Source organism: Drosophila navojoa, chromosome 5 (genome assembly GCF_054131105.1).
Source record: "Drosophila navojoa isolate 15081-1374.11 chromosome 5, UAZ_NAV_1.0, whole genome shotgun sequence".
Taxonomy (NCBI): domain Eukaryota; kingdom Metazoa; phylum Arthropoda; class Insecta; order Diptera; family Drosophilidae; genus Drosophila; species Drosophila navojoa.
Window position 1 is genome coordinate 14,563,739 of NC_142893.1, and position 25,893 is coordinate 14,589,631.

General features: G+C 33.8%; 6 protein-coding genes and 1 long non-coding RNA gene across 8 annotated transcripts; all 7 read left to right on the top strand.

Annotated features, from left to right (window-relative positions):
* The first annotated feature begins 315 nt into the window (after window positions 1-315).
* tsr (Cofilin/actin-depolymerizing factor homolog tsr) lies at window positions 316-3,577 on the top strand. Its single transcript, XM_030386231.2, has 4 exons — window positions 316-501; window positions 2,486-2,676; window positions 3,108-3,213; window positions 3,270-3,577. The coding sequence occupies exons 1-4, from the start codon at window positions 499-501 to the stop codon at window positions 3,414-3,416; spliced, it is 447 nt and encodes a 148-aa protein (XP_030242091.1). The 5' UTR covers window positions 316-498; the 3' UTR covers window positions 3,417-3,577.
* An 818-nt stretch (window positions 3,578-4,395) lies between these two features.
* On the top strand, window positions 4,396-4,717 carry RpL38 (ribosomal protein L38). Its single transcript, XM_030386232.2, has one exon. The coding sequence runs from the start codon at window positions 4,396-4,398 to the stop codon at window positions 4,606-4,608; it is 213 nt and encodes a 70-aa protein (XP_030242092.1). The 3' UTR covers window positions 4,609-4,717.
* An 892-nt stretch (window positions 4,718-5,609) lies between these two features.
* LOC115563398 (helicase ARIP4) lies at window positions 5,610-13,040 on the top strand. Its single transcript, XM_089260915.1, has 9 exons — window positions 5,610-6,105; window positions 7,276-7,605; window positions 7,762-9,923; window positions 9,987-10,585; window positions 10,652-10,850; window positions 10,914-11,472; window positions 11,537-11,657; window positions 11,722-11,958; window positions 12,017-13,040. Exons 2-9 carry the CDS (start codon window positions 7,297-7,299, stop codon window positions 12,847-12,849), a joined length of 5,019 nt encoding a protein of 1,672 aa, XP_089117041.1. The 5' UTR covers window positions 5,610-6,105; window positions 7,276-7,296; the 3' UTR covers window positions 12,850-13,040.
* Window positions 13,041-15,100: 2,060 nt separating this feature from the next.
* Window positions 15,101-16,247, top strand: Mlp60A (Muscle LIM protein at 60A). 2 transcript variants are annotated; one of them, XM_030386215.2, is made up of 4 exons: window positions 15,101-15,260; window positions 15,385-15,512; window positions 15,578-15,737; window positions 16,036-16,247. In XM_030386215.2, the coding sequence occupies exons 2-4, from the start codon at window positions 15,398-15,400 to the stop codon at window positions 16,037-16,039; spliced, it is 279 nt and encodes a 92-aa protein (XP_030242075.1). In that variant the 5' UTR covers window positions 15,101-15,260; window positions 15,385-15,397; the 3' UTR covers window positions 16,040-16,247. The 2 variants fall into 2 exon arrangements, with proteins under 2 accessions (XP_030242075.1, XP_030242076.1); XM_030386216.2 differs by lacking the exon at window positions 16,036-16,247 and having other exon boundaries at window positions 15,578-15,742.
* A 602-nt stretch (window positions 16,248-16,849) lies between these two features.
* Window positions 16,850-19,611, top strand: LOC149091070 (uncharacterized). The gene is made up of 7 exons (XR_016197119.1): window positions 16,850-17,093; window positions 17,154-17,522; window positions 17,583-17,671; window positions 17,728-17,960; window positions 18,025-18,676; window positions 19,035-19,164; window positions 19,225-19,611. It is a non-coding gene; the product is annotated as an uncharacterized LOC149091070 (long non-coding RNA).
* Window positions 19,612-21,512: 1,901 nt separating this feature from the next.
* Window positions 21,513-24,372, top strand: LOC149091071 (uncharacterized). Its single transcript, XM_089262129.1, has 4 exons — window positions 21,513-21,613; window positions 22,365-22,426; window positions 22,483-22,685; window positions 22,815-24,372. Exons 1-4 carry the CDS (start codon window positions 21,565-21,567, stop codon window positions 24,370-24,372), a joined length of 1,872 nt encoding a protein of 623 aa, XP_089118255.1. The 5' UTR covers window positions 21,513-21,564.
* Window positions 24,373-24,666: 294 nt separating this feature from the next.
* Window positions 24,667-25,703, top strand: LOC149091072 (ejaculatory bulb-specific protein 3). The gene is made up of 2 exons (XM_089262276.1): window positions 24,667-24,958; window positions 25,376-25,703. The coding sequence occupies exons 1-2, from the start codon at window positions 24,766-24,768 to the stop codon at window positions 25,516-25,518; spliced, it is 336 nt and encodes a 111-aa protein (XP_089118402.1). The 5' UTR covers window positions 24,667-24,765; the 3' UTR covers window positions 25,519-25,703.
* Window positions 25,704-25,893: the final 190 nt, after the last annotated feature.

The window sequence follows — 25,893 nt, forward strand, 5'->3', positions numbered from 1 at the left end:
GGTAGCTCACTATATGCTCCGAACGCATCCGATAGGATAGTCATGCTGAAATAGGAATGTATTAATCTCTTTTCTAGTATTTGTCAACTTCTTACGCTTTAGAGCTATTTTTTTTAAAGTTAAATAATAATCGTCACATTTTAAGCAATCATTTTTTCTATAAATTTAGACTCTGAAAATAGTAAATGTTATTTCTTAATATTACAATTAATAATAGTTTAAACAATATCTGTTCGATAGTTTCTATGCCGGTAATATTTCGATAGTTGCATTTATTGTTCCATTTCCATTATTTCAACTAGCGGCAGAAGTCCCACCCAACTTTTGTTTGACTCGCAACTCATGCGTAAATCGATGCATTGGAACCACCACCCAAATTGATTAGTCCGGTTTTTCTTTGCGGTCGGAAGGCTAAAAAGCATTTCTGTTTAAACTGAAACATATACAAATTGCAATTGGTTTATAAATTTGGTAAAGCAACTCGCATATAGCAGAAAAATGGTAAGGGAATTTACGGTTAATAAGTATAAGTAATTTTAAATTTAATATAACTTTAAAAGTGTGTATGTACGTTGATCTACACATGTGCATATCTTTCTGAAAGTACGATGATTCATATGTGTGATTGTGTGTATTCGCAATTTCGGTATACACTAAAAATATTTTCTTTTTTTTGTTGAGATGACGTAGAAATTTTTATAATTCAAGAAAAGTTTGCATTATTAAGCATAAGCACACAATTATCATTTAAAAATATACTTACTAAAATACATTCATATGTATCGATATATATATTCGTACCAAATATGTATACTTGCAAAAGACTGTATGTATGTACATATACATATGTATATTAATGGATACATTGATATACATACACATGTATATGTACATACATATATATACGTAGGTAGACATTAGTCAGAGTAGGCTGAGTAATATATGGAATATTAATTCGAAACTTCACAATTTGTGATTATATATGTATGTATATAAAAAAAATTGTGTATATATAGATATTGAAAAATATATATATATAGGTATATGTATAAAAAAATATGTATATTTATGTGTATATATTTGACAATTTTATATGTGAATATATATTTGTCTACCAATACTTATATTTTCATATTTATAACAGAAATGAACGTATACATATACAAATTATTTTCGGTATTTTTATACATGTATGTATGTATGGGTTTTTTTTTATGAATATGCCGGCTTGGAAACATTTTTTTGAACAGATACTGCATGTGCTTACAGCAAATTTTTTCCTTTTCAATTTGTTAATGTATATTTATTAATGTACGCAGACTTTAAAATCAATTAGGTTTAGTCATTTCCTGATTAATTACCGGCAAATTAGCTAACTGAAAGCATATATCAAATATTTCTCAATACATGTGCATTTTTATACCCTGTATCAGACAGAAGAAAGCTTTTTCGACCCCATATAAAGTATTTAAAATTGTTGGTGTGCGTTGACTATTGTCTCCATTTAGACCTGTCTGTTTATATATGTATGTACAACTACATATACATAAATATATGCAAGCTCCACGTTGATCGCTTCTATTATAGCATGCGCAGATTCTAATTTGTAATCAATGTAAAAATTTCCAAAATTATAAAAGAATATATTTCGCCTGCCGCATATGTTGGTTCCGTATATATGTACATATATACATGTGTCAAAATATATACACATGCATACATACAAAAAGAAATCGTTCATAGTGTGAGGCTAATAATGGATAAAGCACAACAGCTGCGTACAGTGGGAAGCAAGCCGATTATATATGTATGTATATGTATAGCTGCTGTGTGTGCCTTTGAATTTTTTTCCCCAAATTATTTTTGTTGTATATATGGATGTATGGATGTTTGTATAGAGAAAATACAAATTTACTACTCGAATCTGTGTTAAGGGTATCGTCTAGTCTACCACTTTTAGAACTAGAACAACTGTTAATATGTAAAGCATGCAAGTGCCTATATACATACATATAAATAAATATATGTATATAAATCTTATCAAAAGAAGTAATAAGCTATCATTTGTGATTAATTTCGTCTATTTATGTTAGCTTGTTTGTTTTTCTTGCAAATGAATCAGTGTAATGAACGTATTAAAAAGCTTTCTATGCCCATACAAGGTCAAGAAAAATTGTAAAGCAAGGTCGATAACATCTTCATTTTATGAGCCATATAATAATTTCCGTGAATTGTTGTCATTTGGCATTTATGAATCAGACTGCAATTGCACAATTTCCGGTAGCTCATTGAATTTTTTATTTCACTATTATTATTATATGGGCATATAGAATATGTAAATGTTATATTTTCATGTAGTTTTATAAATGAAAAGAAGACAGCTCAACAATATGATAGCTTCTAACAACCCTACAACTTTTCAAGTGTACAAACTTCTCTTTAGCACTCTCTCATTGTAGACTTCTATAATTCTTATTATTGACAGGCTTCTGGAGTAACTGTATCGGATGTATGCAAAACAACATACGAGGAAATAAAGAAGGATAAAAAACATCGCTATGTAATTTTCTATATTCGTGATGAAAAACAAATTGATGTGGAAACTGTTGGTGATCGGAATAGCGAATACGATCAGTTTCTAGAAGATATCCAGAAATGCGGTCCTGGAGAATGCCGGTAAGTTCTATGTGCAAAATGACTCATTCTTGATCCCGAATACTTCAATGCTTTTACTTTATCTTTGAGATAAAGGTATAAAAATAGCTGTTAATCTAGTTGATACAAGAACATTTAGCTTGTTGGTTATTTAACTCAAACAACAGTTTGAGTTGTTTTTATTTTTATTAGTTTATTTGTATGCCTGCTATATTTATTTTATTCTTTGACAAATTTGCAATGAAATGATACTTTTTAGAAATTAATAGGACTTTTATAATAGTCTCTAAAACTTCTCTAGCAATGTTTGTGCCATGCGTCAGAATGAACGAGTCCAACGCATAATGGCGCTAACTTGCAAAGTTTCTTTTTGACCTGCTTCTTTATAAAAAATTATTATTTACCATTAGCCTACTGATACTATATTCTCTAAATTTGGTTGTTTATTCCAGATATGGCCTCTTTGATTTTGAATACATGCACCAATGCCAAGGCACGTCCGAGAGCTCAAAGAAACAAAAATTGTTCCTTATGTCATGGTGTCCCGATACTGCTAAGGTATTTTTCATTGCTTGACTATAAGAACTGGCTACTAAATCATTTTTATACTTTAGGTTAAGAAGAAGATGTTGTACTCTAGCTCCTTCGATGCATTAAAGAAGTCTTTGGTGGGAGTCCAGAAGTATATACAAGCTACTGATTTGTCAGAAGCATCTCGTGAAGCTGTTGAGGAGAAGCTTCGTGCTACTGATCGCCAATAGACTGCAAGGATAAATAGCTCTGTGCAATGCATTTGAATTGAAATACGTGCATGAATCAGTGATTATATTGTATCCGGTCAAGATCGCCAATTTGTATGAGAATTTTCTACATAATTTGTATTTTCAGTATAAATAAAGAAAATGAAAATGATAATTTAAAATGTCTGATTTTCTTTAATAAAAAAACAATATTTGATTTGAAGGCAAAATATAATTTCCAGTGCATTCGATTGATTGACTACATGTGTACATAAAAGATATATATAAATATGTACATATAAGAAAGCCCAAAATGATCCAACTGGAAATCTTGGTGGTCGCAGCTGATTTTTATTTTTTGATATGTATGTACATGAAAATAAAATTGCATTCTACATCGGTTCAATAGTTACTCTTGTAAAATTATGTGAATTTCCGACGTGTCATGGTCAAATTTTAGCACGGATTTTGGTTTACTGTAGGATTATATTATAGGTTTATATATTTTGTTAATATCAATATTATTTTCAAATAAAATAGTAGCTTCATATTAATTCCTATTAATCGATAAAAATATGTACGATTTGTATTCCAAAATATAAATTATCTTATCAATTTACAATTGTGCTTTGAATATGACAAACTACAAAAATATATAATATAAATATATAAATAATAAGAATGTATAATACAAAATGAAATTATTGCTGCAAAATTAATAATTTTTCTATTATATACGATATGTGCAACATCTAATAATAAATAAATAAAATTGCATATATTGACGATATCTTGACTAATAAAAGTTTCGGAGTTCAATGCAACCCTGTGGGTTTCTACGTTTGACAACCGGAAGTGACAAGAGAATATCCCTTTCCTTTTTACTACTGGCTTGCTAAATACATGTTTAAATTTTGAATTTTTTAATAAAAAGTTCAATGTAAGTTAAAGTGAGCATAAATTGCGATAATATAAATAACAGCGTCTCCATTTCCTCTAGATGCCGCGCGAAATCAAGGAGGTCAAAGATTTTTTGAACAAAGCACGCCGCACTGATGCTCGTGCTGTCAAAATAAAGAAGAACCCCACGAACACCAAATTCAAGATTCGCTGCTCCCGTTTCCTCTACACACTTGTTGTGCAAGACAAAGAGAAGGCAGACAAAATCAAGCAATCCCTGCCACCAGGCTTGCAAGTCAAGGAAGTCAAGTAGACCATTTCAATGTAAAAAGTTGTATTGGTGTACATGATTGCATTGGCCCCCTACCTTTAAACATGTTCTTTATGGAATAAAACATGGATACAATTGTGGTGTAAAAGAAGAGTTTTTGTTATCAATTGGAGTGTTAGTGTGTGGTGTGCAAATTATATGTTATTTGATTAAAGTACACTACTTTTTCACTGAAGTAAGCCGTACATTAATGAAAGATAAGGAATTAGTTAAATTAACTTTGGATTTCGTATTGATAGTTTCAGTAGAGAAGCAGAAACGAGTGGAAACAGAACATACTAATTGTGTGACTATGTCAATAGTACTAAATTTGTACTAGTAGGAAGTCGGCAATTGTGTAATTTGTATTTATTTGTTGAATTATGCATGCTGCATTCCAATAGGCAGTTTGTTGCCGGTAAGTTTTAGTGTCGGCGCTCCGATTGGCCTGGGTCAGCAACAAGAACCAATGCTCAGTCACAAAATACGAAGTCGAATTGACTGATTGATGGATCGCCCGAGTTCAAACTCCTAACTCCGACAGGACTGATGGAACAGATCCTCAAGACTCTGCGTTGATCATATTTCTGGCAAACCACTCCCTAATAGATTGTTTTTTAGTTCTATTAATAGCATTCTACATTACTACTCTTTATTTATTCATTTCTCAATTTCGCATTATATTTTGTTGAAGATATTACATATTAGTATATTTGTTGACCATGAGCCAAGTTAGTTTTATGGTCGCTGGTAAGGAAAAGAATGATTTGAAATAATAGCTTTTATATGTTATACTCGCAATGTTTATGATGTATCTTTTATATATATTACAATAGTCGACTTGGATTTATTTCCGAGGCAATAGATTTTTCTTGAAGTTGCGTTAAGAGGTAAGAATATATCGATAGTTTTGCTGTTTTCTTCCAGCACGCAAAAGAATTGAAGCACAGATGGAAATCGTATCGAACTTAAACAAAATTAACACACAAAGTGAGAAAAGAAATCTCATCTCTAGTAAAATACTGATAAGCGATAACTCGATATTTTCAACTCATTGTTTGTATGTACATATGTATGTGTAATTATTAAAATACTGTGGATATACATATTTCTAAAGTGAAAAAAACAGAATTACTTAAAGAATAACAAATAGTAATGAGATAATTGTAATTTAACAGTGATTCATCGCAGACATTTTTCATTATATGTGCATAGCAACAATACAACGAAAGAGGAAATTATATCAAAAATTATGTGGATTATTCCTACACACTATGCAGGTGTAGACTGAAAGTTGGATTTTAATTTGTATTGCCGGCTATAAATATATTTTGTATATATATAGATATAAAAGGAAATATATACGTGTATATTGATCATAAATATGAATGAAAATAATTAATCAATTATATTGAGCATATGTGTGAAAAATGCCAGAAACATGTTGATGTATATCTAAAAGTAACCTACGGGACTATTCTATAAATAAACGGAATACGAGTAAGTAATCATATACATATTTACATACACATACACATGCATCCTTTGCAGGAAAAAAAAAGAAACGTCTTTAAATGCAACACAAGTCGCTTTAAATTAAGAGAAAATTCATCAAGTAAATTCCCAACAGACCCAAAATATAATATCTTTTGTGTATCCACGTTAGATTGTGGTAAAATTTTAACCACGCCCACTGCCGCCCACTCAAATTTGAAAAAGATCAATTTCCATTGCTGGCCATTGTCCATTTAACTGCAATGTTTTTATACAGTATTTGTAAACGAGGAAAATACTTTTAATTAACAATGGCAATTAAGTAAATTGTGACAAGACAGAAAATACAAATGTTTACTTAATTTCTCTTCACTTGAGTGTTTTTTGATATTCTCAAATCATGATAGACTTACACATATTCTAATGGCTCTTCTGGGAGCGTGAATTTTCGAGAAGTAGAAAGTTTGAGAAGTAATCTGCAACTATAACTGATAAGTCTTAATAACGGAGAATACAAATCAAATATTTAATTTAATTTGAAATTTTATTGAACACCTTTTACGTATCTAAGTTATTTCATATATCTAATACATATGTAATGCAGCGGTTTTGTTAAAGATATTTCATATAATCTTTTCCCAATTCAGATCATATTAGATATAAATGAGTGTCCTGGGGTGTTTTTGGAAAGAATACCTGAAATGATAAGATAAGACTCAATTAGGTAAGATAAGAACTCGAGGATATAACTAGTCAGCAGTATAATATGACTAATATAAGATTCTGATCCTAATCCGTTACATAAATATATTTATTACTTAGGGCTATCCACAAATTGTAGATCACTTGGATTGGAAATCTTCATCATACCTTGAGTTTTAGGCATTAACAAGCAACAGAGCGCAGAGGGCAATAAATACAAAACACGTGAATTTCTTATCTTTATAGATAATAATTCCAGTTCAAACACGATAATAGCTCGATGACAAATTAACATTTTTGCAAAATTTATAAATAGAGTTTGGAGGGCTGGATCAGTAGTTTTATTAACTGAAGCTATTCTCAGAATAATGTAAAAATATGCCGATTATTTATTATACTATATTTTAATAATATTTAAGATGGAACTAAACATATTTTACAATTAAACTGATTTAATTTATTTTCTTTATCTAGATCAAAGAAATCAAAATAAATATGGAGGAAGATAATCACCAGTCACTGGTTCCGAATCCAGCTTATTTAGCGCATGAAAGATTAATGAAATCGTCGGAACTGAGTTCAAATGTTATGAATTATGAATCACCAATGATGTTAGGGAATAATTCAGATGTTACTCAAAACCAAGCTCCTACTACATCAATAGATGCAAACGATAGAATTAGTGAATGTAAGATAATGCAAACAGTATTCAATACTAACATTAACACCGATTGTATGGCTGGATCAACAACAAAAGCTTTGCCAGAAAATTCAATTGCCTCGCCACCCCACGCACACGCACACGTACTCGCCCAAGCGCATTCTCAGGCCCAAGCGCAGGAACATGCTCAGGCTCAGGCTCAAGCTCAGGCTCAGGCTCAGGCTCAGGCTCAAGCTCAAGCTCAAGCTCAGGCTCATGCGCACCTTCAGGCCCAAGCCCAAGCCCACGCCCACCTCCAGGCCCAGGCCCAGGCTCAAGCACAGGCTCAGGCTCAGCTCCAGGCACAGGTTCAGGCCCAGGCGCAACTCCAGGCACACGCCCATGCACAGGTTCAGGCCCAGGCCCAGGCCCAGCTTCAGGCGCAAGTCCAGGCCCATGCTCATGCCCAGCTCCAAGCGCATGTCCAGGCTCATGCCCAGGCCCAGGCACATGCTCATGCACAAGCTCAGGCTCAGGCACAGGCACAAGCGCAGATTCCGGCCGAGGGTCATGCGCAGTCCCAAGGCCAGGTCCAACCTCATGCCCATGGACAGAAACGAAAGAATTCGGTAACGAAAGATGACAGCACAGCGAATAAGAAGGGCACGTTGACGGCTGCCGAAGAGAAGAAGAATAATCTCAGAAGAAACATCAGAGATGTGATGAATGAAAACAACTTGGATACAACAACACTGGCGGCACAGAGGGAGGAGTCAGAGCGTCTGGCTCGCGTTGCCGATCAGCAGAAATCGATGCGTGAGATAAGGAAACAAGTGGTACACAAAAACATCTTTCGCATTCTGAATTTGGAAGAATCGAATGAAGTGAAATGCGAGAGCTCCGAACCAAACTTCTTTGTTAATAATGATAGTATTCTGCCCGAAGATGAGTTGGCATCAGTCACATGTGATGATACAAATAGTAGTTTAAGTTGCAGTATTGAGGATGTCTTAGACAAGGACACCAGCACCGAGCCCGAACCCTCGAATGAGGTCGTTACAATTGACGATAGTTCAGATGATGATTGTATATTACTGTCGGAGGACGAGGAAGACTATAATGAAAGTGACGATGCCACAAACAGTGGGATGCACGTCAAAGATCTGTATAATATTCCGGACGAATACGGTCGTGTTGTTGTAAATATTGCACATCCTGAAGGAGAAGAGACACTGTACTTGGCTCCTCAGATAGCGAAAGTAATCAAACCCCATCAGATTGGTGGCGTACGATTTTTATATGACAATATAATTGAGTCTATACGTAGATTCAAGAAGTCTAGCGGATTCGGATGTATACTGGCGCATTCCATGGGACTTGGTAAAACTCTACAAGTAGTTTCCTTCTGTGATATATTTTTAAGGCACACGTCCGCCAAGACGGTTTTATGCGTTATGCCAATTAATACACTACAAAATTGGTTAAGTGAGTTCAATATGTGGATTCCGCGTCAGTCTAACGATTTGAATGTTCGTCCCCGAAACTTTGATATCTTCGTTCTGAACGATCAACAGAAGAATCTGACGGCTCGAGCAAAGGTCATCTTGAATTGGGTGCACAGGGGTGGCGTGCTCTTGATTGGATATGAACTATTCCGATTGCTGGCACTTAAGCTGGTTAGTACACGTAAGAAAAAAGGCAAAAACTCGCAGATGAACGACATACACGATTCGAGTAAAGATCTTATGAATATGGCATTTGAAGCATTGGTAAAACCGGGACCAGATCTGGTCATCTGTGACGAAGGGCATCGAATTAAGAACTCTCATGCCGGTATCTCGCTCGCCTTAAAGCAAATACGAACGCGACGACGCATCGTCCTCACCGGTTATCCCTTGCAGAACAATTTATTGGAATATTGGTGCATGGTGGACTTTGTTCGCCCGAACTATTTGGGCACCCGAACCGAGTTCTGCAACATGTTCGAGAGACCTATACAAAATGGTCAGTGTGTGGACTCAACACCGGATGATATCAAGCTAATGCGATACAGAGCTCACGTTCTGCACTCTCTGCTATTGGGATTTGTTCAGCGACGTTCACACACTGTGCTGCAATGCACTCTGCCGCAAAAACTGGAATATGTTATTCTGGTGCGAATGACACCGTTTCAACGGAAGCTTTATGATACCTTTATGACCGATGTGGTTCGGAAAAAGGCATTTCCAAATCCATTGAAAGCATTTGCAGTCTGTTGCAAGATCTGGAACCATCCCGATGTTTTATACAACTATCTAAAGAAATGTGAGACTGATTTAGACTTAGAAATCGATGAAGAATCTTCTAAAAGCACCACGAGTACAGTCATTGATGCAAACGTTTGTGTCCCCGAAAAAACTGAACCAATTTTAACTCCACAAACTAAAAATGGAACCTATGTGCCTCCAAGCACGGAAATCAATAAGAACTATGCTAATAAAAGGTAAAGAAATGTTTACATTCACATTTAATATTTATAATTTATAATTTTTATTTATACTTTTAGTTGTGGCCAATATTGCGCGGACAAAGAGGATCAACTCAATTATGGTACTTATGGCGCCGAAGCGAAAGGCAATTATTGGCTGGATGCTACAATACCTTCGAAGCCGAGTTATGTGGAAGTTATAAAGCAAACGGATTCGAGCATGGCAAAAGAATATGAAACTATAACTGGCTCCTCCGAAATTGTAGATCTCGATACGAATGAAATCAAAACAGTCGAGCGAAATATACCCACAGCTGCAGTTAATCAACAGCAAAGTGCTGAGGATTTGAAAACTAATGAATTGAACAGTTCAGGTAAACCGCTCTATGGCAACGTTGTAAACGATGCTGCTAAAAAGACGCTGAAGACTAAAAGAAATGATGAATTTTCATGTTCTTGGGCTGTGGACATCATGAAAAACTACATATCTGGCCAAATATCGAGTTCACCCAAAATGGAAATATTTTTTTGCATAATGAAAGAGAGCATATATCAGGGCGATCGCATATTGTTGTTCAGTCAAAGTCTGTTGACATTGAATCTGATTGAAGGGTTCCTAAAATCCAGTTACGTACCGGGCACTAACAGCTTTTGGATGCGAAACAGTTCATATTTTCGTAAGTATTATACTGGAACATAAACAATGAAATATAATTAAATGGTGGTTATTTTTATGTTAAAAGGTTTGGATGGTTCGACTTCATCACAAGAAAGGGAAAGACTCGTTAATGAATTTAATGCGAATTGTAATATAAAACTTTTCCTAATATCTACAAGAGCGGGTTCCTTGGGCATCAATTTAACTGGAGCTAATAGAGTTATAATATTTGATGCCAGTTGGAATCCTTGCCATGATACTCAAGCAGTATATAGAATTTATAGGTAAGTACAAGTACAATGCCGAATTTCCTATCCTATATTAATTGTTTATTTATTTAAATATAGGTACGGCCAGACTAAGCCATGCTATGTGTACAGAATCGTTATGGATAAATGTCTAGAAAAGAAAATATATGATAGACAGATTAAGAAACAAGGAATGTCCGACAGAATAGTTGATGAATGTAATCCAGAGGCGCACTTGTCTATGAAAGATATAACTAATTTATGTCACGATGACGATGAAGATAGCAATCCCGTCGAAAGTGAAGCTCAGAAGGCTACAGAATCTACAGAGGATAATGGAATCGATAAGGCCGATGTGCCAGAGAAAACAAAGGAGGAACAATCTATTCCAAAAACAACCCACATGGATCCAATCATCAATAAAATTGTTGAGCTACATTCAAACTATATAACAAAAGATCCTTTCCTGCACGAAAGTTTACTAGTTGATCAAAAGGATAGAAAGCTGTCGCAAGCCGAGAAACGACAGGCACACCGTAGTTACGAACTGGAAAAGAAAGCCTCTGTAAATAATCAGAAATTTACTTATTCAACTGGGAAAATGCAATATAAAGTTATTAATTCTGATGGCACTGTTGTGACGCGACCAGTGGCTTCGGTAAGAATTTAATCTACAACTAAATTAAACATGGTTTTATTAATTTTATAAATCTTTATTGTAGATTAAGCCTCTGCAGACCAAAAAAACTACTACTACTACTGGTGGGCGGTCAACGCGATGGATTCCTGCTGAAGTTTGGCAAAGACAAGGAATGACAGCTCAAGAAATGACGTTACCACTTGGTACGTAAATCAGATATTTAATTATATATATAGGCATTCCTCATTAATATACATTTTTTTTCAGATGTTGTCATACCTACGAATTCATCAGAAAAATCGAATATAATACTCAAAGCCGGTCAAAGAGTTATGGTATTAAAATCGGCGAAAGGAATATATATGCAGTTAGATAGCGGTAAAATAATAGCAATTAGAACAACAGCCAAGAAACCAGATGAGGAGAAAAATAGCAAAGAAGACGTAATTGATATTACGTCGGACTGCGATACGGATAATCCGAAGCCTAAATCCCCAGAACAGGGTAAGATACTTCAGTAGACTATTTTAATTAAACAATTAAAAAATGTTATATATTTCAGATAAATCGACGGATAAATCAGCTGTGCCTAAGACAAATGAAACCAGTACTAAGGAAGGTTTACCAACTCAACCGCCGTCTGATCCAGCATTCGCAAGATCTGGCATTATTGAGGATCGACAGCAAACTAAAACTCACGCAGTGCAAAATAATAGTCATGTTGAAAGTTTAAGCAGCATCCCATCGAGTCTGCATCAAATGCCTGAAGATTTGAACTATCAAAAGCAACAACAACAGCAGCAGCAGCAGCAGCAGCAACAGCAGCAACAGCAACAACAGCAACAACAGCAGCAGCAGCAGCAACAACAACAACAGCAGCAGCATCAACAACAACAGCAACCGGTGCAGCAACAACAGCAGCAACCGGTGCAGCAACAACAGCAGCCGCACCAACCGTACAAGCATGAAGGACAGCTACCGATTGTGGAATCATATAATAGTTCACTAAATATTCCATCGAGTGCATCACAACCACAAACAATGACTTCCAACACTAATTTGCCAGAAAACTCATATTTCTCAAGTAAAAATGTTCAACATTCGTTCCCTCCCCAATATTATAATTACTATGACAATAAGAGCACACCAACAGCAGCCAACTATCATCTAAACAATTATGCACCCTATAGCCATTTTAATTTTTCTCCCTATCATTCCAATTTCCATGCAACGCCTGGTTATAGTTCCGGCAGTTCCGGATCATACATTAACTCAAATGCCTTTCCCAGACAACCCTGGAACTCAGTTGCAAATCATCAATCAAACAATGAATCAATTCGTCAACAACAATATATGGGAAGCACGTATTCAATCAATGAATGGACTTCGCAATAAACAAAATAATCTAGTTATACTGATGATGATTTCACTAAAAACCTTTTGACTTATTTATTTATTAGGTTAGAAAAATCTCTTAAAATGTAGCCGTAAATACCAAATAAGATTGTCATTCCACACAGATAAAATGTATACCCACAATATAAACTTAGTAAATATATAATATGTAAATAAAGTCTATTACTTAACTGCAGAAAAAGTATTAATGTCGTAATCTTCCGTATTATTGTGAAGGGTGTGTCAGATGTGTGGAATTTTCCTATGGGTATTAAGATATATCTTATTAAATTAAAATTATTTCTAATAATTTGTTGACACAATTTTATATATGATTCAGATTATCTTCAGGGAATACAAGTCTACTGCAAATTAGCGCTAAACAAATTGTGTGTAACATTTAATGGAATTTCTGAAATATTACGATCGCATTAATTACTACAAAATCTTTTTCTGTGTGTAAACTTATTCTGCTTGAAATTTACATTGACGCGAGGTCATTTCATTCACCCCTTCCACACAAAATTGAGAGAAAGCAAATTTATATAGTTTCTGGAAACATACAGCCATTAAATGACAACGGTGCTCACGGTATTTTCTAGTCGTGCACCCCCTACACTTTAACCTGTACTATTTTAAGAAATTGTGGGATGGGGTTTTGGCAAATTTATCTTTTATACTCATCAAATTATTTTTAACATGGTACATTTTAATAGCATACAAGTAATTTTAGAGAAGAACAGGTAGAACGGACTTGGAAATTATTTATAAATATACATATGTACGTATATAATGTATAAAAAATATATGCATATGTATATAATATACAAATAAATATATATCCCTGTACAATATAACTATTATATATGAGAATAAACAGGAAAATACTTGGAAAACCCCTGTATCGTGGCTAAAGATCAAACATCCTAAGCAAGATAAACAGACATAATAATTATATACATACTTGAACTACTTTTGTAATTTGCCAATTTGCTAAGCGTTTATTCAGACACAGACAGAAATGGCTTGAATTATCTGACTTGGCGTCCTGTCTATGAGCCAAATTACTTGTCCATATATTTTATAGGCTAGCAGATGCTACTTTCTGATAGTTGCAGAGAATGTATACAAATTTGTTTTATTGTAAATATTGCAGATTTCCAAGGTATACTTTAGTTTGCCTAATGGACGCATCGCGTGCTGCCTGAATCCCAAAAATATATTTTTGGGCATCTATTTCATTGCATTACAAAATTGATTTAAAAAATATATATGTATGTATGTATATATCTTATACCCTTGGGAAGTGGGAAGGAAAAATTAAAAAATAAATAAAAAATTGAATTTCAATTCAATTCTATGGATACATGTACACCAGAGCAATACATACTTATGTACATACATACATACATGTATGTACGTACCCTCTACACACTGATACAATTTGGTGAATTTACGAATGTTTGTATGCAAGATTTATTTATATTTATAAAGCATACACGTTCCCATACACAAACATATTCTTTCTGTTTTGGGGGAATATCTACATACATACATACAAATATACAGACAGGCATACATATAGATATACATATATACAGACATACATATGTACTTATGATTGAATATGTGGTATATTTTTATACGCGCCTCTCATAGCCTCACGATATACATACATATACATATATATGTATATACATACATATATAATTATATTGGATTTGTGCAATGCGCCCTCCGCTTGCAGCACGCGTCTGCGTCTCGTCTGTTTGTTTATGGCCCACGCACTTAAAGTTAAAAACATAAAGTACACACACACACAAGGACGAATACATATACAAATCGAATCTATTTTTATGATATTGCAGGTAGTCCACTAATGACTAAAGTCTTACTTTACTCTACCCTAATACTAGTCTTAGTCATCCACACAAAAATGAGGCTTTGATTTTAAATGGGATGACTTCAAGCAGAGTATACGATAGTCGGACACTTGTCGTCAACTGCAACGTCTACTTATATGTAAGTATATGCAGTTGCATAGCTTGTAAAAATACTATAGAAATATAATAATAAAAAACCCTAATCGAATTATATATATAATTAGTAATAGTTAATTAATTATAAATTAAATACCATTTATAAATTTAATTTTGTTGCTGTTGTAAAGCAGGTATATTTGTAATAGATTTATTTTCATACTGGTTACGTACCCGACGTAACCCCGGGAGGGGTGCAAAAACAAAAAATTTATATATTTATCGCTTTATTGCCGTATGTCTAACGCAAAATGTATTTTTTGTTGTGCCGTGTGCATCCACAAATATAGACTACCAGACTACAGAATCTTTCCAGTTTAGTCGGCAGCGTCTTTGACATACAGGAACTTCTTTACAAGTCTACCATAGTCGGTATGTCGAAGCTGTTGAAAGCGTGAAAAAAAAAAACACTTAGTTATATGTAGTAGAATATTTAAGTTTAATACGGAAATTTTTTAGAATCTCTTATAATATTGAATTTCATAATCTCTTGTAGCTAGTATAACACAATGCCATTCGTTCCGGTAGAGACACCCAAATGCCCAGCCTGTGGCAAATCGGTTTACGCCGCTGAAGAGCGCGTTGCTGGTGGCTACAAATTCCATAAGACTTGCTTCAAGTGCAGTAAGTAGAAACGCAACCGAATTTCTCCCTGAGCCATACATCAAAATACCATATTCCTCAAATAGGTATGTGCAATAAGGCCTTGGACTCGACAAACTGCACCGAGCACGAAAAGACACTGTTCTGCAAAAATTGCCACGGACGCAAGTATGGTCCCAAGGGTTATGGATTCGGCGGTGGTGCTGGCTGCTTGTCCACGGATACGGGTGCTCATTTAAATAGAGAGTGAGTATCTGGAAAATCGAATAATAAAGGATTAATTTTGAGACCACTTAAGAATGGGTAGATCACTTGATTATAATATGAGCATATATATGATATACATATGTACATATATATCTAATAATATATAGAACTATATATGGCATGTTTAAGATACAATTTAAATATATTTATATATTTATATATATAGATCTATATATATCTAATATATATTTTTAGATATTGTATACTTGTATATATATTATAACTATTATTATATTTTCCCCATCTAACCAACAATTTTATTTACTTTTTTTTACAGTTAAGTTAATGGTTCCTGCTAACTATGATTTGATTAATTCAATTGTTTCGACGAGAGTCGTGCAATTATAATTCATATCTTGGACCCTATGTGTTATAATTTTCCTGATATATGTGAATCTTATGAAAATCAAATATTTTTGTATTCATTTTCATTACTGACTGTAAATTAAATAAATGAAATAAAAAAGAAAAAACAATTTTAGAATAATATGTATAAGATTTTTATTGTATTTATTTCTGTTGAAAAATTTCCAAGAATTTTGAATTGACTCCAGTGTTCAGGTGCGATCTATTTAAAAAATAAAAATGAAAGAGTTCACTGAACTAGATTAGATTATTTGATAGCCCATAATTCAGCAATTGTCACAATTTAATGGCAACTAAGCAGATCTTTAAGTAATATACATAGACTTGATATCGATTTCAATGGAATATTTCGAGATGATGTAAAACAAACTCGGTTGCCAGACGAGTAGACACGCACATGGCGAAAAGCGACTCAGCTGTTGGCTGTTTATACTGGACGAGAATTGGTATACATAGGAAATACTACACATAAACATTGACGGTCATGAGTCATGCGTTTCGAAAATAAGATTTGAAAATGGATTGCCTGAGTTTGATTAGATTAAGTAGACAGTTCTTTTAGATGCTCCTATAATTGAATTTCTAATTTATATTTTATTGAATTTTATTCTAATTTATATTTTATTATTATAGTGTTCAACATTTATTTAACATTAATTAAAATTAGCTTACAATTGCGGATTAAATCTTCAATCTTTTGACAGCTTAGACAATATTTTCTTTAATACAAATAAAGAATGCCATGAAATATATACAAACTAGTTATTTAATATAAAAACACAAAAAAAAATACATAAACATTGTTGATCGTTGCCCAATTTAAATAATTCTTTTACTCATGTACATAACAATTATACATTTGACTCGAAACATTTGATGAGTTCTAGGAATGGGGACTATCAGCCAGTAACTACTATCACACTAACTATTCACTTACTCAATTTGAAAGACTTTGTAGCACTAGAACAGGTAATTATTACATAATTAATTAAATATTTAATATATGATTATTAATTCATTATTAATTAGTCTAATTACAGTTTGGATTAAAATTTATTACACTTAATAATATATAAACTAAATGCCCTAAAATACACAATTAGTTTACGACTCTCTGAACACATCTCTGATCTATAAGTATGTCATCTGAAAAGACCAGCAATAGCAGAACGGGTGATACATGGCTTGGTTTTCAGCGCCGAAAAACAGTCTCAAGGTATCCCTATAACTTTATAACGGCTATACAAAATAAAATCAAAGTAGCGGTTATGAACTCAAAAGTTTTCAATAGTCAAAGAAGAAAAGTTGATAAAAAATGTGAATCATGTATAAATCTATTTAAAGGATATTCCAATAAGTCTATACAGACAGATCATGATAGTAGGAAGACTTTTAAATGTGAGTAGATAAAGATATGAGCTCAAGACTATATGTTAAACAAATAAAACCTATATATAGGCAAAGATCTAGTTGGTACTGCGAGCTCAGAAGAAAAGACACTTAATCAAAATAATAAATTAGTAAGGCACACGAAAGCAAAGAGAAGGGTAAGTTCTTTAATGGTATATTTAATGCATTTTAAACATATTTTATTTCTTTTAAGAACAAGAAAAAGAAATGTAGCCACTTAACAAAATCGCATATCAAAAATGTACATAAACTATTGAAAGTCCGCGAGAAATTGCTTATAGATCGTACAAAATATTTGCTTTCATTGTTTGAACTTCAAAAGGAGCGGCTGAAGGCGAAAGGATATTTCAAGCAATATATGAAGGTGAATAAAATGCAAGAGCGACTTCTTTATCAACTGAGAGAAGAACGACTATATCTAAAAAGGTATGTAAACATATCTCTATTAATATAATAAAGTGCTGCCAGCAAGCTTCCTTTTCTATTTTAGATTATTAATTTTTAATGAACGAGGGCAACTTTTACTCCCTACAAAGACATTAGGAAAACTGGCATGTCAGTCAGCTTTAAGAAATTCGACCACAAAACAGGAACTTTGCCGTACACAAAATATACCTATGCTCAGAGCCTTCGATCAAGAATACTCTATTAAAATTTTGCCTAATTTTCAGACTGGAAACATTTGTTATTTTGATTCGAAAGGTAACTTATTTATTTTATCTAAGGGCAGGAATGCATTAGGTTATCCAGTCAATGATGTTCCTAGCGCTGGAGCACAGCTAACTGAGCGCTGTAGCCCATATATAAAGCATATATATGAAACAAAAAACCATTTGCCTATGCTTCAAGCGGACCCACAATCAAAAGATGAAAACTTCGTTGCTAAACATAATAAAGATCCTGAATTACTTTCTAAAAAATCCTATTTGAAGGAATTTAATGCAATTTGGAATGACATTTGTAACAAACAGGAATCTGCGTTGGAGGACTTTACATATTATACGAAATTTTTGGCTGAATTGTTTAATGAAGACTTTGTAGTAATCCTCTCGAGAAGCCAATCAAATGTGCTGCACATGCAGGGCGAGGATTGGTCGCTGAAAAGTGTATTTGCAGCAAGAATTATGGCAATTTTTGCAGATGTAAGTAGGTTTGTAACACCTATTTATGAAATAAACAACTGAAACACATAATCAAAATTATAATTTATAAAAAGATTAATATTATTATAAAATACTTACCGTATTCTCAGTAAAATACGAAGATAAGGTGGCGCCGAATGAGAACTTCTCTGCAATCTGAAGTAAACTGAAGCTGCCTTCCACATTCTCGACTTATGTACATAGGGCTATAAAAGTTTTGTTTAATTTTAGTAGTAATAGAATATTAAGCTACATTCACACATACCTTAACTATCCATCCTTAGTGCTTCTTCTTGTCGCCTTACCAATTTCATTTATAGACATCATCTAAAGGTCTCTCGACCTTTTTCTTCTTTAGAAAATCATCTTGAAGACCAAAAACTTAGACCTGGCATGTGTTTGTGATATTCTAAAGTCGCATCTCAGCTGCATTTTGGGAGCAATCAAAATGTTGAGCAATGATCTATTTGAGTTTGTTTTATCCACGGGTGAGTACAAGTTTCCACGCAATGCATTTTAAATATTATTTTATTTATTCTTAAACATAGATTATTTAAATTTTTACACGCGTATAATCATGGATTTGACCATTGAAATAATACGAGAATATTGGGAATGCGCTGAGGAAGATACTACACAAATGGGCTGCTCGTTGAAATTATCAAAAGCTCTGACGGCTTTACTCAGCAGACATTCAAGCCAGCCCAGAACACAAAATACTCATTTTTATACAATTGATAAATTCAAAGTGGAAAATTCTTGTGGCAATCTCGACAAAATCGTAATTAACGCAATGTATAAATCCGACGTCAACTGGCCAAGCTATCAATGCAAAGAGCCCGAGGTAGTCGAGCTATTAATTGGCGAATTAGTGATTTTGCATCTAAATGAAATTATTCAAAGTGTGTTCAGTGAAATAAATAATATAAATACTTAATATTCCATTTGTAATCGGCATAGTATTATTCGATATTTATTTTTATTATTTAGTGGAAATTTAATATTGTGTTTCTAATGGAGATCGTGATTTTAATAGCAACAGAATGTTCCATAAATCCTAGTTTTTGTTAAATAAATGTAAGAAGCAGAAACACAAACAGGCGTGGCAAACAAAGTATATGTATATACATAATCAAGGCGACGATGTCTACATATTTCCTCTAAGTACTCCTTCTAAATTCTGCCTTTGCGAATTTCCTCTACAAATTTCTTCTAAGTATTTGCTGTAAGAATTTCTTATAAGTATTTCCTGTACGAATTTCCTCTGAGTATTTCTTGTAAGAATTTCTTCTAAGTGCTGCCTGTCCGAATTTCTTCTAAGTGTTTTCCCCAAAGAATTTCTTCTAAGTGTTTTCCCCAAAGAATTTCTTCTAAGTGTTTACCTTTAAGAATTTCTTCTAAGTGTTTCCTTTCCTAATTTCTTCCAAGTGTTTTCCTCGAAGAATTTCTTCCAATTATTTGCTGTAAGAATTTCTTCTAAGTATTTCCTCCAAGTCCCTAATACTTAGCTGAATAATCACACACATCACTTTACTTCACTTTACTGCACTGTAAAATTGACCCCCAGCAGGCCTGGGCGACTGCAGAAATGCTGCAGCTGCTGCCCCTTATATAGGGCACCTTTCACTCACACACTATGACGCGCTCAAAAGAAGAGCCCGACGTCAGCCAGGGCTCGATGCCGTCGAGCTTAAATGGACCAATGGGAGCGCCCTCTGCCGCTGCCAGCATTCTAGCTTCGCTTTACCTTTAAATACGAAGTGAAGACTGCTGGATACACACAGACAACTCGAATGCTCTTCGGAAGTTACTCTCCGTCCCTTGCAGGCAGACAGAGAGACAGAGTGAGTGATGGGCAGACTGAGAGGGGCAGACACACAGACAGACATATGAACAGATATATAGGCACACATATAGGCATAGTTAACTCGTATCAGCTCATCTCTCTGCTCATGATTGATAAGTCTATATGTTGATATGCTAAATAGCTTATGTACATACATATTTATTATTTCTAGGTGGCTCGACAGCAGTTTCTTCTATTCTACACTTCTCTTAAGGTTCTCTTAAGAAGTCGAAACTTTTGCATAGTCTGGCTATTATATGTTTTTAATATAAATAAATCGTTTATTAACTAACAGCTTTCAAGTTAAATGAAAGTCAACAGAAGCAAAATGTAATCTTTGTATTAAATACCTTTTTGAAGACCTTACTTCTCAAATGTTTTCTTATTGCATGTTTCAAAATGAAAATGAAAAACCGCGCAATGCCGGGCAATTTCTACCAACTTGCATTATTTGCACAAAGAAAAGGAGAAGTTTGTGGTATTAGGCGAGATAGAAAATATCTATTGGAAATTTAACCATGCATGTAATGCTATGCTTCAAGGCGTCTACAACATATGATCTCGTTGCAACGAACAATAAACCCATTCTGTTTGAGACTGATAAAGGCATACACACCCTCTATTTTTTGAAAACTCTTTAACTCACTCTCTTAGAGTATGTATGAGCATATACTGATGCAAAATTATGATTATAAATTATCACAGAATATATGTAAGATAGATATAAAATATTTATTTGAAAAAAGAAAATATATAGAAATAAATAATATTAATAAAAGAGAAGATGGCCAGTTTGGAATGGTTAAAGTAATAAAAGTAATAAAATTAATAAAGTAAATATCAAAACGTTAAATGTAATATAAACAAAATAAACAAGATATTATAGGGTAGCCAACTTAACTGTTATGTACCATCTACCCTTTAATTTGAAACTGAAACTATATAGGGTATTAACGTAAGCCACAAATGCATCAAGTCAGTTGTCCGTTAGTCTTTAATCTTTAGCAGTGAGTAGCTGTAGCTGCAGCAGAATCTGTTCAATATGTTTTCCAAACATCTTCAGATATTCAACTTTGTTCAGATTTGTATTGGTAAATTTGACATATTATAATATTAAATTTGATTTAACAATATCAAATTTGTATATGTGCATTTGTATTTTTTAAAATGTGTATTGAATGGTTTGTCTGAGATCGAATTTTGCCATTTCTATATATGATCATCTATGGACCCGCTATGGTGAATGTTTTTATTACAATTTTTATACCCTGAACCCATAGAAAATGAGAAATCAGGGTATAATGGTTTTGTTTTTATTAATATTGCTTACTAAATTGGCCAGAAACTATATATAAAATAAAACTACTTATAAATCCAAAAGCTTCAGCCAATAAATAAAATAAAATTAGTTGTTGTTGTTGATGTCAAAACTATTATAACAATTTAAAAAAGTAACAAAAAATCTATACATGTATATATTTGTATTTCTATTTATTTATGTATAATTAATTAATTCCATAAGAAAGTAATTAAAGAAAGCAAAACGTTTCATGATTAGCTGTAGTTTTACTTTTACATCTGTATATGTGTGGGAGTTTGGAAATATTTATATGTATGCGTAAATGTGAAAGTGAAGTGTGTTTGCTTATATGTATGTATGTATGCGTGAGTGAACATGTCTGTGAGTAATTATTGAATAAATGTTGAATATTTTCTAATTAGGGTTCAGTCTTAAAAATTTTTATTAATATATCAAATAAATAAAAATAGATGTGCACACTGAGTTTAGCATGTTGATATTGTAGTAAATATATTTTAATTTGTTTATTATTTTTATTCCAGGTACAATAATTATATTCCTGATAACAACGGCTTACACCGATAATATTCGACATAGTCCAGGGGTATGTATAATTACTATAAATATTTATTATTAATTATTTGAACACTATTCTTACAGCTATGGTCCATGGATGGGCAGCCTTATTTTCTTTACAGTCAACTGGGAAAAAACTATTTAAATGCATATAGAAAACTGTATTGGTATGCGAACAGAAATCCAACACTAACACCTAGGAAACATCGCATGGGTAATATATTTTATGCACATGGATATAGAAGTACCCCACGGGAAATTGTTCCAACTCATGGAAGTCCATTAAGGTATTTGTTTAAAATGATTAATTTATTTTTATATTATAATTAAATCAATTTAGTAATGTAAAGCTTTATTCTCTCACCTCATTTATTTTTTAATTATTCACCAAATATTCTATTGGACTTCTCTTTCAGAAATACTTATAAAAATACGTATGATGGTCCATTGTCACCTCAATTTTTGCGCTCATATTTGACTGCCGCAAAGATTTCTTCAACAACTGTGACAAAGACAACAGCTAGCAGCGATCAGAACTATCATCCATCTATTCAATATCCTGAGTTTAAAAAACAACCGGAATACAAATCGAACCCGGACTATAAAATTCAACCTGAATACAATATTCAGCCCGCATACAATATACAGCCCAACTACCAAACTCAGCCTGATTACAAACTGAGTCCCGACTACAATAATCTAACAATTTGCAAGAAAAACAAAAAATCTGTTGTTGCTGCTGCCGACGAGAGCCAGATCATAAATGTTGCACAGCCCTCGCAGGCTGTTGAGGATACGCTCGCCAACAGCATGTCGAAAATAGATCAGCCCTATCAACCCTATGTGACCCATACCTATTTTACACTCGACGATGTCATACTTCCATATGTCCCGGAACATAATTCGACAGCTAAGACCAAAAAGGAAAATCTGAGCCATTTTGAGCATCAGAATGAAGATGAGGACAAAGCGAACTCAAATAACGAAACTCTGAATACGCTCTTTGATTTGGATCTTTTCAATATCGAGCCCATTACGTCCACAACAGCTCTGATTGCAACAACAACACCCAAAACAACAACCAAGGCAACAAAAACAACAACAACAACAGCTGAATCACCACAATCAACTTTTGTGCCAAGAAATAAATTTGATTTCTACACAGAGTCCACTCAATTGGCGACGTTAAGTCCAACTGAACCCTTGACTACATCCAATACAACACCCAATTTTAAGAACTGGAATACTACACTACCCAACTTATCGCCAAGAAAAATCTTGAAGTTAGTCAAGAACTATACCAACTCCTGCGATAATTGCCGCAAAGTTCAGTCGACTGCCAAAACTCTGTCAAATCTCGATGAAGCGAAATTGAAAAGATCTTCGAGTTTGTTCAAGAAAAACGAGGGCAACGAGAGTAAATATAGTAAAAAATTGGCGGCAGCAAAACTAAATTTAACACAAATTCATAAGAATAAAACATTACCAACTTTTATAAAGAACTACTCAGTTGCTAATTTGACTACCACGACAGAGGCGACGCAGCTCAAAAGTAGGCGGGGCAAAACTAATTTCGTTAATCTAAGACGTCGCAAATTTCATGGTAATTCATATAATACCACGCCCACCAGCAGCATACCTGATAAAGTGGCAAAGCCTGAACTGGAAGCGAAACCAAACCAAAATGTTACCAGCGATGTTGGCAAATCTCGCAAAGCGAAACCGACCTCCACAACTGCAAGCAGCGTTATTTTGAGCACTTCCCCAGCTGCAAGCAAGGCCACGACTGTTGCCTCAGAATCAGCTATTATGACCATATCCAATACGAATGTTAGAAAAGTGAAGAGAATTGTTCCCAGATTCAAGAAGATACTGCCCTTCGATGCCAACGCCACCAAAACGGATTTCGCGCACACAACTGACTTGCCACAGCTGCCAATTGAGGTTTATTTCACAAAACTTAATCAAAAATAATCAAATCAAATTATATTTATACCAATATTTATTTATTATCTAAAATTCAATAAAAACTTTTTTTTGCTTTCGAGAGGAAATGAAAAGTGAATGAAAATTAAAAGCTATTTTCTTGGGCAGCAATACTTCTGCGGAGTGGTGCCTGGGCATGAATGATAATCTTTATTGATATTATAGAATTGCAGAAATATTTAAAAAATGGCATAGTTTTCTATCAAGCTCATCCAGTTTGATACATCCACTTAATTTAGTCGTTTTAACTACAACCCTGCAAAGAGATTTGCAACGCATGCGCTAAATTATATCAAATACACAAAATAGAACGCACAAAACATCAGCATCCAATACACTAGCACTAGCACTAGCACTATCATATTAATAATAAAAGAAGTTATGTTCTTTAGTAAAATATCAGAGAAATCTATTTTAGTTTTAATCTTCTTATTTATGATGCTGATTCCCGCTCAAGTCGATGCTGACGAGAAGAACATCAATAGACTCCTAAACAATCAAGCTGTGGTCAGTCGCCAAATCATGTGTATTCTTGAGAAGAGCCCGTGCGACCAGTTAGGAAAACAACTTAAAGGTATATTGTTATTACTATTGGTTGATATATAAATGTATTTTTTACAGGCAGTTAGAGTTGGCGCTGCAATGCAAAGCAAGACAAAGACTCAACTTGGCTATGTCCACTCGTCCGTTCCTTTATAATTTATCATCTCAGTTTTTCGAGTATTTCCTGCAAGACATTACGACTTTTTAAAGCTTTAATAATGTGCCTATGTATATATTTCCTATATATTCCAATGCCTCCTCTATGTACCTATTCAAACATTGAAAAAAGAAAGGAACCTCTCACCTTGACCCTTGATACATATACATATAGATATCAAGAGTAATAATAGGAAATCCACAGTCACTCCCTTATTTGAATATTTCTTTTACTTTTAACATTACTTTTGCAATTTAATTGAAAATTACTCTATCATCAACTCTTTTCCAGCTGCTCTACCAGAAGTCATAACAAGAAAATGCCGCAATTGCTCGCCTCAGCAGGCGCAGAGCGCACAAAAGTTGACATCATTTCTGCAAGCTCGCTATCCGGACGTCTGGGCCATGCTAATCAAGAAATACCAGACAGCTTAAGCTTAATGCGTGAATTTAATTGTTAATCAAAAGAAAAGCTCACAATACACACTCGAATCGAATAAAATTGCAAGTTTGGTTTAAGTAGCTATTTATATACATATATGGAATTTATATGCTGTATAACTAACAAATAAAATGCCAACTACTTCCAAAGTCCAAGGGCTTTAGGCAACTCTGCCGTATGTGGACAACAAAATAGAGAATATGGTAGAATTGGATCTCTGTCGACTAGGGAGAATGGAAAAAGTTGGTAACTCAGCTCTCTAGAATTTAAGCTGCTGGAACAGGACCTGCTGTCAGTTGGCAGAGCCCACATTCATCCTAGTCAGCAGGTAGATCCATGTGGATCAGTTTTCTGCTAGCATTTTTACC

Coding starts and splice junctions, on each gene's coding strand:
- tsr (XM_030386231.2), top strand. Junction 2,677..3,107: donor TGCGGTCCTGGAGAATGCCG/GTAAGTTCTATG, acceptor TGTTTATTCCAG/ATATGGCCTCTTTGATTTTG. Junction 3,214..3,269: donor GGTGTCCCGATACTGCTAAG/GTATTTTTCATT, acceptor TTTATACTTTAG/GTTAAGAAGAAGATGTTGTA.
- RpL38 (XM_030386232.2), top strand. CDS start 4,396: ATGCCGCGCGAAATCAAGGAGGTCAAAGATTTTTTGAACAAAGCACGC.
- LOC115563398 (XM_089260915.1), top strand. CDS start 7,297: ATGGAGGAAGATAATCACCAGTCACTGGTTCCGAATCCAGCTTATTTA. Junction 10,586..10,651: donor GCGAAACAGTTCATATTTTC/GTAAGTATTATA, acceptor TTATGTTAAAAG/GTTTGGATGGTTCGACTTCA. Junction 11,658..11,721: donor AGAAATGACGTTACCACTTG/GTACGTAAATCA, acceptor ATTTTTTTTCAG/ATGTTGTCATACCTACGAAT.
- Mlp60A (XM_030386215.2), top strand. CDS start 15,398: ATGCCATTCGTTCCGGTAGAGACACCCAAATGCCCAGCCTGTGGCAAA. Junction 15,513..15,577: donor TAAGACTTGCTTCAAGTGCA/GTAAGTAGAAAC, acceptor TTCCTCAAATAG/GTATGTGCAATAAGGCCTTG.
- LOC149091071 (XM_089262129.1), top strand. CDS start 21,565: ATGTTTTCCAAACATCTTCAGATATTCAACTTTGTTCAGATTTGTATT. Junction 21,614..22,364: donor CTTTGTTCAGATTTGTATTG/GTAAATTTGACA, acceptor TTTTTATTCCAG/GTACAATAATTATATTCCTG. Junction 22,686..22,814: donor ACTCATGGAAGTCCATTAAG/GTATTTGTTTAA, acceptor CTTCTCTTTCAG/AAATACTTATAAAAATACGT.
- LOC149091072 (XM_089262276.1), top strand. CDS start 24,766: ATGTTCTTTAGTAAAATATCAGAGAAATCTATTTTAGTTTTAATCTTC. Junction 24,959..25,375: donor GTTAGGAAAACAACTTAAAG/GTATATTGTTAT, acceptor ACTCTTTTCCAG/CTGCTCTACCAGAAGTCATA.